At 45.0% G+C, this 14,919-nt stretch overlaps 1 protein-coding gene across 2 annotated transcripts in view; it reads left to right on the top strand.

Moving 5' to 3' along the window:
• Positions 1–14,919, top strand: part of CLTC (clathrin heavy chain) — a 723,592-nt gene that overhangs the window by 516,388 nt on the left and 192,285 nt on the right. For both annotated transcript variants that reach the window (XM_069226425.1, XM_069226426.1), the window contains exons 23-24: positions 7,550–7,714; positions 8,184–8,291. In XM_069226425.1, the coding sequence (XP_069082526.1) occupies positions 7,550–7,714; positions 8,184–8,291 (273 nt within the window). The remainder of the gene's footprint in view (positions 1–7,549; positions 7,715–8,183; positions 8,292–14,919) is intronic.

Below are 14,919 nucleotides of genomic sequence, written 5' to 3' on the forward strand. Positions count from 1 at the left end.
CCGGGTAACAACCGCCTGCCCTCTGGGATGACATCACCAGTTTCAAGCCTACCTCACCCTGTGGCACCAAAGAGTATGCTGAGCTGATGGAACCAGACGTATTTTCTTTTCTGTCCTCAGGGCCTCTTGAAATTCCCCCACACTGACCAGCATATTGTGTGTAAGCTGTGCCTCCCCCTGATCACCAAGAAGCTACCTGCGACGCCTGTAAATCCTTCCGGTCGAAGAAGACCCTTAGGGACCAAAGAGCTTGTCGGTTGGAGATGGTGCAGAAAACTCTGGACGACACCTTGGACATTTTTGGGGAGGATCATGCCCAGGAGGTGCCAGAACAAGAGGAGGCCTTCGCCATCAGAGACTCTGACATACAGTCAGATATCTAAAGCCATGAGATAACATCAGCACAACCTGGGAGTACCATTGCCCCTTCTGCACAACCTAAGTCTGTTAAAAAGCCCCTTTCAGAGGTCACTTGACCGCCACTGCCACCAGGTGATGGTCGGATCCGAAAAACTGTTTTGCCTGCCCAGCTCTCCAGCTTGGCTCCATAAATAGCCAAGACCAAAACAGTCTTCGACTTTGACCTCCAGCCCTTAGTCCGAATTTTAGCTCCACATACTTCTTGTAGTGACCCGAGCAGCTGCTACCTTCACCTCGATGTCGAGCAAATTGCACCAACCGAAAACTTTAGTGCCAAAAACTACAGAGTCAAGATCTTCGGAGCAGAAGCACTCTAGCCAGTCCCAAGCTACACCTTCACCTGTGAAACCCATTTTGGATACTATGGACGCTCAACAGCGCTGCCTCCATATCCAGGAGGGTCCAAGGTGCATTACTGCTTCCCGACCCCCCCACCAACCCCCACCACCCTTGTACCTTTCAAGAGGAAATTCTTTCCAAGAAGCTTTGGACACTTCTCCACCATTAGTGAAGGTTACCAAGGGCAAAGCTTCCTCCACACCTACCAAGTCTTCTCCACCTCTTCCTCCTCCACCTTCTCCAACCTCTGCTTCTCGTCCACCTCCCACCCCTCCTCATTCACCTCCCTCAACTACTGCAGGAGATTTTACACTTCAGGGATCCCCTGTATACACTGGGGAAGATTTGGGTGGGACACAGCAGGACCCAGATCCATGGGACAAATATGACCCTGATCCCATGTTGACCAGCGACCCAGATTTGTACCCCACACAACCCTCCCCACCAGAGAATAGCACATTTTATCAACAGGTAGTAGCTTGTGCAGCGCCTTCCCTACTGCTGAGCTACATAGGGACCTAGTGGAACAGGACCTTCTGTTCGATACCTTACAACCACACACAGGGATATACAGTTTCTCCCCATGTCCCCTGGCATGCTCAGTCACGCGGATGAATTTTAAGGAACCTGTCCTTTCTAGGGTTATCACCCCTGGAGTAGATAAGAAAAATGTCAGCTCCAAGTGACCCGCTATATATCTGGTCCCTGGCTATAGAGTAGTCACCACTGCAGGGAAAAGGACCAAATAGTCAGGCCACAGGGAATTGTCCTTCTCCAGGTAAGAATAATACAAAGCTGGATGTGCCAACAAAAGGGTGGCTGCCCAGGCACTCAGTCATTGGGGTATCATCAATTCTCAGGCATTGGTAGCGAGATAGGACCAGGCTCTCTGGGATGTGGGGGAGGAGCTCCTCCAATTCCTCCCAGATGAGCACCACGAAACAGCACAGCAGATTGCTGCAGAAGTGTAAACATTCACAAATAATACAGATAATTCCATCCGCTGTTGCCTAGATGCTGCAGACACAGCTGCACACGGTATTAACACTAGTGTATTAATAAGGAGGCACACATGGCTTCAATGCTCTGGGTTCAAACCAGAGGTCCAGCAGGCAGTCCCTATTATGACCTTCAACAAGGAGAGCATCCTTTCACCCTTCAAGTGTACTCCACCCTTGAGAAGCAAAAAAAAAGATAGACACCCCAAAAGCCATGGGTGCTTTTCAGTTCCCTCACAAAGGGGCACTTTTCGTCACATTCAGAGGTGGTTACAAATCTACAGCTTGTAAGCCGTCTAGTGTCCAAACAGCCTTCAGCCTCATATTCTAAGGGTTTCTTCAGGGGAGCCTATAGAGGCAATAACAATCGATGCAGAGGTAACAGCAGCACCGCCTGAGGCTCTAACTCCACTGCAAAACAGTGACTACCTCTGTCTCCCCCCCCACCCACTCCACATCTGTCAGGGGACGACTTCCCACTTTTCATCCAGAATGGGTCAACGTCACCACGGAGCAATGGGTCCTTTCCATTATCCAACATGGTTATTGTCTGGAGCTCATTATCACTTCTCCAAACATTCCCCCTCGCTCTCCCACACTATCCAAAGTGCATCTCACACTCCTCAAACAAGAAATTCAATCCCTTTGTCTCAAAGGGGCCATCAAGTCTGTTCCCTTACAACAAGAATCAGAGGTACGTACATTATTCTTTCTTATCCTAAAAAAGATGGCTCTTAGGCCTTTTCTGGACCTCAGATCATTAAACCACTGCATACTCTCAGAACACTTTTATATGGTTACTCTTCAAGACATTATTCCGCTTCTTCAACAAGGTGACTTTGACGCCCCTTTATCTGAGACGCCTACTTCCATATCCCTATCCACCCTGCACACCAAAAATACCTGTTATTTGTGGTGGCAGGCACACATTAGAAGTTCAGAGTTCTGCCTTTCAGGGTCTTCAGTGCGCACACAGTCTTCACAGAGTGCTTAGCAGTAGTCACCGCACACCTCAGAAGACAAAACATACATGTGTTGCCTTACTTAGACCACTGGCTCATCAAAGTCAGTACCCTACAACAGTGCCAACATCACACTCAGAGGACAGTCAGCCAGCTTCAAATGTTGGTGTTCACTATCAACTTTGTCGAATCCCTTATACAACCTTTTCAGATACAGCCCTATCTAGGAGCTGTTCTTGATGAATAGTTAGAGTTAGCATATCCCAACCCGGCTCATGTTCAAAGTTTTCAGTCTCTGCTCCTCCGGTTTCAGGAGAACTGTACAAACACAGTCAGGATTATCATGCACCTGTTAGGGATGATGGCATCCTGCATTGCCATTGTTCCCCATGCCAGACTCCACATGCGTCCCCTACAGCAGTGACTGTCTCATCAGTGGTCTCTGTCACAGGGTCACCTGGAGGATCTAGTGCTGTTAGGCCGTCGTATTCACCGTGCTCTGCAATGGTGGACACCACCACCCTGTTTAAAGGGCAGCCTTTTTTGGGTCTGTGCCTCAGGTGATTCTGACCACAGATGCATCACTGACTGGTTGGGGCACTCGCCTTCAATACCTCACCATACAGGGCTTCTGGGATCTCTGCCACCAATTCCTGCATTTCAGCTACCTAAAGCTTCAGGCAATCTTTCTAATTCTGAAAAGTATTTCTCAGTCACCTGGCTCACAAGGTTGTCTTAGTCCGCACTGACAACTTAACAGCAATATGCTATCTACAGAAATGGGGGGAGGGGGAGGCACAGTAGTTCTAATTGTCACAACTCACTCAGACAATTTGGAAGTAAGTCTCCACCACCACATTCACCTGGTGGCAGATTATCTCCCAGGAATGGATGACGACATTGCTGACCTGCTCAGCAGGATGCAGTAACAAGTCCACGAATGGGAAATCCGCCTACAAATTTTTCAAAAATACTTCTTAAGGTGGGAAACTCCTCAGACATTTTCACCACAGCAGATAATGTGAAATGCCCAAGCTTCTCCTCCAGGTATCCACACCCTCTATCCAAGGGCAAGGTTCTATGGATGAACTGGTCGGGGACATTTGCTTACTTTTCCACCTCTCCCTCTCATTCCAATTGTGGTTCAGAAGATCAGGCAGACATCACTCCCCATGATCCTGGTAGCTCCCACTTGGGCGTGTCAACCATGGTTCACCACACTTCCGGACCTCTCAGTAGTTTCCCACGAGAAGCTGCCCAACCAGAAGCTCTCACTCAAAATTAAGGACAGATCAGACATACAGACCCCAAGTCACTCAATCTTGTGATATGGCTCTCCAGTCAGAGTTTAGTTACTTAGGATTACCTGTGGAATGTATGGACATTCTCAGGGAAGCTCATAGACCCACAACCAGAGCAAGTTATGCTGCAAAATGGTGATGTTTTGTATGCTACTGCCAACCAAAATGTATTAATCCCATTAAAACTACTGTGCAATACATTGTTTATTTGCTACACATATAGAAAGCAAATTTAGCTTACACTTCCATTCATTTACATCTGGCGGCTGTAGCTGCATATCTACAGTACAGACAACATACTTCCTTGTTCAGAATTCCAGTCATTAAAGCTTTCATGGAAAGCCTTTAAAAGGGTTGTTCCACCCAGAGTGCCTCAGGCACCATCCTGGAACCTCAGTATTGTGTTTACCAGGCTCATGGGGCCTCCTTTTGAGCCTCTTCATTCATGCCCTCTTCAGTATCTTTCTTGGAAAGTGGCATTCTTAGTTGCTATCACATCACTCAGAGGTGTTAGTGAGCTCCAGGCCCTAACCGTGGAAGAACCTTTATCCCAGATCCATGGAGACAAGTTGGTCCTTTGCACAAACCTGAAGTTCCTTTCTAAAGTTGTTTCCCAATTCCATATCAACCAATCCATTGAACTACCAGTCTTCTTTCCGAAGCCTGACTCAGTTGCAGAAAGTGCTCTACTCACTTTAGATGTTAAATGAGCACTTATGTGTTTCATTGACAGAACCAACAATTTTAGGAAAACTAAACTGACCTTTGTAGCTTTTTCACTAACTCACAAAGGCAGTCCAATATCCAAAAACAGCATAGTTAGATGGCTAGTAAAGTATATACAAACTTGCTATACTAAAGCAAAGAGACATTTACCTGTTACTCCTAGAGCACATTCTACAAGGACAAATGGAGCCACTATGGCTTTCCTTGGAAACATACCTATAGCTGACATTTGTAAGACAGGCACATGGTCTATTGAACCTCCTAGCATGTCAACAAGCCAATGTAGGTCAAGCTGTGCTACAAACACTTTTCCAGTCAACTGCAACTCCCACAGGCTAGCCACCCCTTCAGTGGAGGAACTGCATTACAGTCTATGCAGGTCATGTGTATCTACACCGACACATGCCATCGAAAATGTTACTTATCCAGTAAGCATCTGTTTGTTGCATGTAGTGCTGTAGATTTACATGTGCCCTCCCTCATCCCCGGACACCTGTGCTCGTTTCATTTACTTTATACTTGTATGTAGTTATATTTGCATGAACATCTTTCTGTATTCTTCCTCTACACTCCTTTTCTAACTCGCCTGCGGGAAAACAGTCTAACAAAGGGGTCGATGCCCATGCGCAGTATCACCGAGAAGGAGGAGTCACTTGATTCCGTGACTCGAACGCTTTGAAGCAAAACAACTTGCAACACTCCAGAACCAAGACTAGATGGCAGGAGTATGCAGGGCATGTGAATCTGCAACACTACATGCCACGAACAGACGCTCACTGGGTAACATTTATTTATATATAGATAGATAGATCATAGATATGTTTTTACCATGGCAGTGAAAATAAATATGGCCTGATAAAACATACTATTTAGAGCAGCTGTACTGATGAGCACAGATTTATTACTACAGTGCAAAGGGCCATATTCAAGCTTATTAGCACAGTACAGAAATCCAGGCATAAAAAACACTTTACTGCCTCAAACATTGCAAATAATTTACACAGGGAAACAACCCTTGATACTTATGAGGTATTTTAAAGGTGCTTTTACCATATTGCACAAATGCAAAACATGAATTCTGGTTTTGGTTAAATGCGTTGTTAAAACCAGACATACGTGAAAATAGCAAGTTATAAGGCATATATTTACATGTGGGGTGTATAAGCTTTTTATTACCATTGCTAACCATCAGCTGGGCACTGACTCACTCAAGTCTTCGCTTCTCATAAGTCATGATGCCCCTCCCCACCGTCAACAGTGGTACAGAAATGAAATACTACAATCTGTGCATTTGCATACCCACATTATTTCTCAAAGTAATAAGTATATGCATAGTTTCCTGCACTATTCTGAACACCATTATTTTAAACCAATGAGGTTACTGTCCTTAAAATGGAAGTGTCCTGTCAATGGTGATATATATTTTTTATTATTGAGGCTGTTAATTTTCTTGGACTTATTTCTTAATAAATCTTTTGGATTCTCACCACCACACACCTTATGATTTGCCATTCACCCTTCTCCCATAATCTCCCCAAAATCCCTTTCAGCTGTCACCCTCAGTAATTCCTTCACCCACTCATTTTTTTAATCTTCTCTGAATTGTGTGACCAGGAGCCATTGAGTACTTGTGTAGAATATATTATAACCAATAGATGAAGACTTACATTTGTTTATTACACTCTGACCAGTTAGGATCTTTTTGTTCAAGAAGTATAAATGGTGGTTGTAAAATACAGTCTTCATTATGGCACTTTCTGTTAATACTTTTCAGTCCAAGCACCACGTGGAATTTAGAATAGTGAAAAGTAATGTTGCTTGGAATTCCAAGGTCCTTGTAATGTAGGTTGCAGTATTATTCTGTCCTAGGACATCATATTACGTGTTTTTTAAGGATGATTGCTGCAGTTTGTGTTTAATCAAGTCAACTCGTTGACCCCAGAGTGTTAGCTTTGTTTAAACTCTTCTGTAGTACTTTTGACAGTGTATTACATGACGCAGATCTTTTCTCAGAGACCTATTGGAGGCTTATGGGGACGTGTCCCTCCCCTTTGGAACTGGCCTTTAGACAAGTTTGAGTAGTGATATTTTGTCTCCCTGCACAGTAGTTACCACCTTCTCTATACAAAATGGTAATTCAGCATCAAAGCATGTGGTATTAATGTGCAGGGAACATTTTTCTTTGTCACCATTGCTAGAAGAGCAGACAACTGGAGGGAGGAGATTAAGAAACTAGAGTTAGAAACATGAGTTTAGAATCATTGCCTGTAATGAAGGGATTGATATCGCACAACTGTGCCATCATTCACCAGAATGCAAGAAATACATGTTGATTTGTGACCAAGAGAACAATTTGTATGGTGTGGCAGTTGACTTCTATTTTTCCACTGTAGAGGCTCCCCATGAAATGTGTGGCAGTTGTTAATACTGGCAGTGGAAATGGGTTTTATGCACACTTGCGTGGCACTAATCTCTATTCAGGATTAAAATTTTTATTGATAACTGTATTCTCCCAAAATCCCAAATCGAGGTGACCTTTATTAAAATGCTGCAATTTAGGAATCTAGCATAGTAGTAAAATAAACTACATGACTCCCAGAGCTTCACCAGCAGTAACAAGCATAAGATTAGTTACTTTAACGGATCTGATATACTGAACCCTATGTCTGGTTGATTCGGATTCACCCTGCCATCATTTAGATGATGAGGAGTGTAGTGTTTAAATTTAAGGAAAAGCTAATTGTGGTATAGCTGAGTTTTCATCTTTGTCTTTTGCTTTTTTTCACCCCGTAAAAATGTTTAGGTTGGTGATCGCTGCTATGATGAGAAAATGTATGATGCTGCAAAGCTGCTATACAACAATGTTTCCAACTTTGGGCGCTTGGCTTCCACACTGGTGCATCTCGGAGAATACCAAGCTGCTGTAGACGGAGCCCGGAAAGCCAACAGCACCCGCACATGGAAAGAGGTGAATGAAACTGCAGAAATTTACGTTGGATTATTGTTGATCTTGTGCATGAAGCAGTGTAGTCTTTGCAGAAGTGGGAACCAATCCACAAAACTGATTTCTTCACATCTGGTTTGCGAGACATGAACATTCAAATCAGTTGCATTTATCATTAAAGAATTAGCCTAACAAATTCTTACTTTCAGGTTGGTGTTTTTGGCAGAATATGATAGTCTTCCTTCTTTGTCCAAGCTTGTGGCACCTTTGATTAGGTCAGATGGACCATATTTTTTTTTAAGGATTCAATCTTTGTAAGAAACATTAGCTTGAAGATTACCATGCTAAAGAAAAGTTAAATTTATTATTTGATAGATGTCTAACATTAAAATTTTCATCACTTTAGTAGGTGTTTCAGTATGAAGAATTGCTACACTTAGGCAGGCTAACTGTTACAGATGTTACTAACATTACCACAATGTCTCCTAAACAGGTCTGTTTTGCTTGTGTCGATGGCAAAGAGTTCCGTCTGGCCCAGATGTGTGGTCTCCATATTGTGGTGCATGCAGATGAACTGGAGGAACTTATTAACTATTATCAGGTAAGGGGGTCTAAGTCGAGGAAACCACCATTTCAGGTTGTATGTGTACGAATAGCTAAACCATACAGAGACAATTAAGTATTTTCGTGAGCAGATGCTACCGGACAGAGGGGTGTCTTCTAGCAGTTTGGTTAAGGTGCCAAGCTCTTTGTGGTTTGTTCTTATTTGATTGAATGAAGGCTGCCTAAACAATTGGAATGCTTCCAGGTTGTAGAAACATGTATCCACATGTCTAGTGCTACTCTTTTTCAAATGGGTTGTATACAAATATTTGATTTCCATGTGGCATAATTGTTCTTCATCTTGGGATCTTCACTAATGTGTGGGTACTTGAAGCATTTTTACAATAAATTTTTTTACTGTATGAGGCAGTATTTTATTTATATATGCTTACACATGTATGCACCACTATTGTATTAACCAATAATGCTAAACTAGGTGGTTGAAGCGATTTCCTGAATCTTTTTAAAGGACAGAAGTAAAGAAAATAAGTTTAAGTGAGATCTGGAGTAGTTCATACGTTTGACCTTGCACCTTTAATGTTCCCAGCAGCCTCCATATCTCTTCATACTGGAAACTGCTTCTGTTCTTTTCTTCAGCTCTGCCATTGTCACAATTTTTTGATAGAAAATTGTTTGCCATCTGACATTTTACCAGCAGTTGTGTAGAGACTGCTGAATGTGCTGCTCTGGATCCCATTGTTCGAACTGGAGGTGACTCATGATTGTTCACCACATCCCACAATGCAACAAGAAAAGACCCCACCTTTTTTTTCTCCACCATTGTGTTCTGATGCACTTTTGAAAGCTCCTGGACTGTCATGTTATTGAAGGCAGTCATTCGACTCCAAGCACCAAAATTTCTTGAAGAAAGAAATGAGGGCCTTTAGGACAGGAGTCGACCAGAACATATCAATGGAAGGTCTTACGAGAATGACTCTTGGCAGGGGTGGGTTATGTAGAACCCTACCTGCGTTGCTGCCTTTAGGGCAGCAGCAAGTTCCTTGTGGTAAGCCCGATATTGAGTCTGCAAGCTTGACTTACCTAAGGTACCACGAAGAATGAAATAGTTCAGCTCACCAGGCCTCTAAAAACAAAAAGGCCATCTGTTCTAGGAGGGAACATTGGTGAGTGCCCTAGAGCGCGGGGCCGGAGCCGGCCATTGCTAAGATAGTGGCATGGGCAAAGAGAAATTTGGTGCCTTTGCTGATGGTTGTGAATTGAATGAGGCAGCAGGGTCATTCCTTTTGTGCTCACCGTTAAGTAGATGGATGAGCAGCTACTGGCCCTCGAACATAAACATCCCTAGACCTCCCCTAGCTCACTTAAATTGCTGATAGCTTAGTTGCCGCACGCAGATTATGGTTTTGTTGATGTTATCAGAGATCACAGGGTGAAGGGAGGGCACGGAAGGGGGTTAAAAAAATCACCTGCAGTATGATAAAGGTGGTCTAAAACCACTTTAAACTGACAAATCGGACAGAAACAAACAGGCAGGAAGAAGGACAAGACTGGAACAAGATGAGAAAGGACGCTGCTGTTGGCATTACCTTAATGCACATGGCTCCATGCACCCCACAGAATATTGGCACCCTGGGCCAGGGCCCAGCTTGCCCATGCTAAAGGCCAGCCCTGGCTGGGGCTCTCAGGAGACAGTGACTGAGTTTGGGATAAAAGAAACCTATTCATCAAGAGAAACTGGAGATCCTCTGAGAGGTACGGAGTACACAGTACCCATTCTCAGAGTACTCCAGCTTTGGAGAGGGTCCATCTCCAGGGCCACAATGAAGCCCACAACCAGGACTGCACCTAGAGTTCCACCATCAACACCAGCCAATGATCTTCCTTCTGAGCTTCGACTCAAAGTGAAGCCTCAACTCAAGGGTAAACAATGGCTTTGGGACAGCCACGCTAAGAGCCCAAATTCTCACCAGGAGAGGCCTCAACAGTCTGCATAGACTACTGTTCCCAAACCATCTCTGCCCTAAATGCCTGTCTTTGATATAAAGACTCATCACCATCAGCCTGTTGAGCCTCACATCTTGGCACTGAGATATGGGCACACCGTGGTACCTGGATAAGAGGCCCACAGAGTCGGAAAGATGCCACTGAGCAGTTGCACTAACAGTCAGTATCTTGCCAGCTGCTCTGAGCTTCTGGGTTTCCTTGCCTGGAGGAGGGCCATTCCCAAGTGCCCTGGGCAAAGGCCATCTTGTTAGCTGCATGAATTACAGAAGTCACGTTGTACATGGTCCCCATTACATATAGGATCCGCTGGTGCCGCTATAGATTTTACTGGTTCTTTGAAACTCTCAGTGAGCACTTTTTCATGCTTTTGAGCATCAACAAGAACTGCACAGAGCGCTCTTTTTCAGACAGTCTCGAACACAAAGTTATGTTCTACCACGTGAAATTTAGGATTGTTAGTTGCTCTATGGATAATCAAATGATATGTGGTGGTGCCAACTGGTGGGGGAAGTCTTTAATGGGTAGGGTACTAAAGATGGATCTTCCTAGGGGTTCTTTGCTCTATTCATGCCAAAGGCTGTCTCCATCGTCCTTAGGGAGCAGCTCCTCAAAGATATGGAAGATCCCCGACAGGCTTGGGTATGAATCTGTGTTTACTGATTGTAGTAGAGAGAGACCGCACAGGTGTAGGAAGCTGGCTCTGTATATACAATATCAGAATGCGATATAGTGTGCACAGAGTCCAGGGGTTCCCCAGAGGCTTAACAGAGGCTAACCTAGATAATACCTATGCTCTTTTGTGGTAGTGTGGTCGAGCAGTTAGGCTTATCAGAGGGTAGTGCAAAGCATTTGTTGTAGGCACACAGACAATAGTAGAAGCACACGCTCTTTGACAACTCCAGAACAATTTTTTTTATGTATAACAAAAATATATTTTCTGAAAGTTCCTGGGTGGAAGAAATGTTGGTTCGATTTGCAGGTAAGTACAAAACACAGTTTCAGTCTCTGGGTTTTATGAAGTCCACCGGTTGGGATTCAAGAAAACCCCAAACACCCACCACCAGCAACAATGGGCTGGGAGGGTGCAAAGGTCAAAGATGAGCAATTTTAATGTGGGCTCCTGTGGAGACAGGGGGTACTCTGAATCAGGTCTGCCTGCAGATAAGTACCTGCAACTCGGAGGGCAGACCAAGGGGATTGCAGGAGCGCTGGAGGGACCAAACAAACACCGTCAGCGGCACAGGGGTGGCCGGGTGAAAACAGGACATCGGGTTTCCAATGTTGGTCTATGAGGGGACCTGAGGGTCACTCAGAGGCTGCAGGTGGGTGTCTCTGGCACACCACCAGGAGCACAGGGAGGAGGGCCACCCGATGAATGCTGCTGCACCGGAGGGCGGGTTCTCCAAGGCCTGGGAGCTGTGGGTGCAGTGTGTCTTTAGGTGTCGGAAATCTTTGTCCGGAGCTTCGCAGTCAGGGGGGGTCCTCAGGATTCCCCCTGCAGGCGTTGTTGTGGAGAGGTGGAGAGATCAACCCAGGGTGGGCACTTGCTCGCAATCGCCTGGGGACCCTCTCTAGCGGGATAGACCACCTGGACACAGGCCTTGGGCGTCTGGTCCAGAGTGGTCAGGACGGATAAGTTACTTACCTGTAAATCCTAGTTCTCTTCCAGGGGTATCCTCATCAGTCATAAACATTGAATATTCCCGCCCTTGTGCGGGGACCCCGGAGCATATATAAAATACACACATATAAAGTATGAAATATGCACGAAAAATATATAAATAGCATTTTTAGTAGACATATTTTTCATACTAAACTCATATATACATGTGTAAAACAGCAATGCAGGCTATAATCATAAACAGGCTAACATGCTTTATTTCTATGAAGTTTTTTTTCTTTTTTTTTGATCTTTATAAAATTACAATAGAGAATAAATATCTACCCAAGCCCCAAAACTGGGCTTAGGGAAATAAGCAGTAGTAATCCCTAGAGAAAAAAACAATGGAGCATTTTTAGCCAATAGGCTGCATGCAGGTTAACACAGGAGAACCATAAAAACTTTGGCACTGTGCCTTTAAGACCCTGAGCACCTCCAGTATCCCACCATGCCTCAGGGGTGAAGGAGAGGTGACAGTTGGCTCACAGTTATGTCAGTACTTTTTTACGGTGACAATCTGTGTAGCCGATTCGAAAGATAGTCTGTCCTGCACTTCTAGGAGACGTGCGTCCGGGAAAGAGGGTGGGTTGTTTATGACTTTGATGAGGATACCCCTGGAAGAGAACTAGGATTTACAGGTAAGTAACTTATCCTTCTCTTCCAGGGGATCCTCATCAATAGTCATAAACATTGAATAGATTAGAAAGCCCATCCCTAAACTCTGCGGACTGTCCAATAGAAGTACAGGAATAGATATGTATCATGCAAACAAAATTTCTCAGCGAGGCTTGCCCCACTTGGGCGTCTGCTCTTGCATCTGAGTCCAAACAGTAATGTCTAGTAAATGTATGTACAGACTTCCATGTAGCAGCCTTACAAATTTCAGATATTGGAACATTGTTAAGGAGGGCAGCAGTAGCCGCTTTTCCCCTTGTGGAATGCGCTTTAGGTCTAGCAAGTAGTTGTTTGTTAGCCAACTGGTAAGCATTAACAATACAAGAAACTATCCATCTTGATATTGTTCGTTTAGATGCTGCCTCTCCTGTCCTCAAATGACCATAATTTACAAACAAGTGGTTGGAATTTCTAATCAATTTTGTTTTATCCAAGTAAAATTTTAGCACTCTTTTCAGATCTAGGGAGTGCAACGCTTTCTCCGCCGGAGTCTCCGGATTGGGGAAGAAAGTAGGTAGAGAAATAGTCTGATTGATGTGGAATTCAGACACCACATTCGGAAGGAATGATGGGCGAGTTCGCAGAACTACTCTATTGTCATGAAAGACTGTGTACGGTTCTTTGGAAGACAAAGCCGGAATTTCACTGACCCTCCTCGCGGAAGTAATGGCTACCAAAAAAGCCACCTTCCACGTAAGGTGTTGCAAAGAGGCTTTATGTATAGGTTCAAAAGGAGGGCCCATAAGTTTTGACAGTACTATGTTTAGTTCCCATGGAGGGGAAGGTCTCCGAATGGGCGGAAAAACTTTTTTCAAACCTTCCAAGAAATCCTTGACTACTGGTTTCGTAAAGAAGGATTCCTGAGAAGGTGACTTACGATAGGCTGTAATGGCAGACAAATGTACCTTCATAGATGATACCTGCAGACCGGACTTTGCCAGATGGAATAAGTAAGACAATATGACGTCCTCCTGAGCCCGTATGGGATTCTGACCTTGCTGACAGCACCATATGTAGAACCTCTTCCACTTAAACGCGTAAGAACGCCGCGTGGAAGGTCGTCTGGACTCTTTCAAGATGTTCATGCACTCCTGCGAGAGCCCTAGGTGCCCATACTGCAGGAATTCAGGAGCCATGCTGTCAAGCTCAGAGAGGGTAGGTTGGGATGCAGAACCCTGCCCTCCATCCTGCTCAGAAGATCCGGTCTGCACGGCAGCCTCCTGTGAGGTTGTTCCGATAGGTCGAGGAGATCTGTGTACCAGAATTGACGGGGCCATTGCGGAGCTATGAGAATCATTCTGGTGCTGGATCTGTAAAGTTTGTTGATCACTGCCGGTATGAGGGGAATCGGTGGAAAAGCATAGAGAAATATCCCTGACCAGTCGATCAACAGGGCATTCCCTTGAGATCCCGGACGGTAGAACCTGGATGCGAAGTCTGGGCATTTCTTGTTTACCTCGTCTGCGAAGAGATCCAATTGAGGTCGACCCCATTGAGCGAAGATGTCTTCGACGACTTCGCCGTGTAGGACCCAATCGTGTGCGTCCTCTAGGTGTCTGCTCAGGAAATCTGCTTCCACGTTTTGTTGACCTGGTATGTGAACCACTGTAAGCGACATTCCTCTGGCCAGGAGCCAATGCCAGATTGTTTGTGACTCCCGAGATAGGGGTAGGGATCTCGTTCCCCCCTGTCTGTTCAAATAATACATTGTGGTTGTATTGTCTGTTTGTATTAGGAGAGATTTCCCCCGAATCGATGGAGCAAAAGACTTGAGAGCCAGATGGACCGCTCTGAGCTCTAGCAGATTGATGTGGTACTTCCTTTTGTTTTCGGACCACAGGCCCTGAGCTTGAAGGGGACCTAGATGAGCACCCCATCCCTGAAGAGACGCATCCGTTACCAGAGTGTCGGATGGAATTACCTGGTGAAACGGAGCCCCTACTGACAGGTGAGGTCTGTGCATCCACCATTGCAATGACTGACGTGCTGCTATCGGCAGCCGCACTCTGTCCTCCCAGCGACCTGTCCTTTGGTTCCAGTTGTTCTCCAACGCCTCTTGGAGGGGCCTCATATGCAGCCTGGCATTTTGGACAATGAAAATGCATGATGCCATGGAGCCCAGCAGAGATGTCACCTGACGGGGGCCGTAGGTGCGTTGGATTTTAACAGGTCTTGACACTTTTTCTTTTTTGATAATAGTCGTTCCTCCGAAGGATACACTCTTTGGAGCTTTGTGTTTAGTATGGCTCCCAGGTAGTGGAGGTTCTGTGTTGGAATCAAGGTGGACTTTTTGGTAATTGACTTGAAGACCTAGAGACTCGAAAAC

This window comes from Pleurodeles waltl, chromosome 3_1 (genome assembly GCF_031143425.1).
Source record: "Pleurodeles waltl isolate 20211129_DDA chromosome 3_1, aPleWal1.hap1.20221129, whole genome shotgun sequence".
NCBI classification, from domain to species: domain Eukaryota; kingdom Metazoa; phylum Chordata; class Amphibia; order Caudata; family Salamandridae; genus Pleurodeles; species Pleurodeles waltl.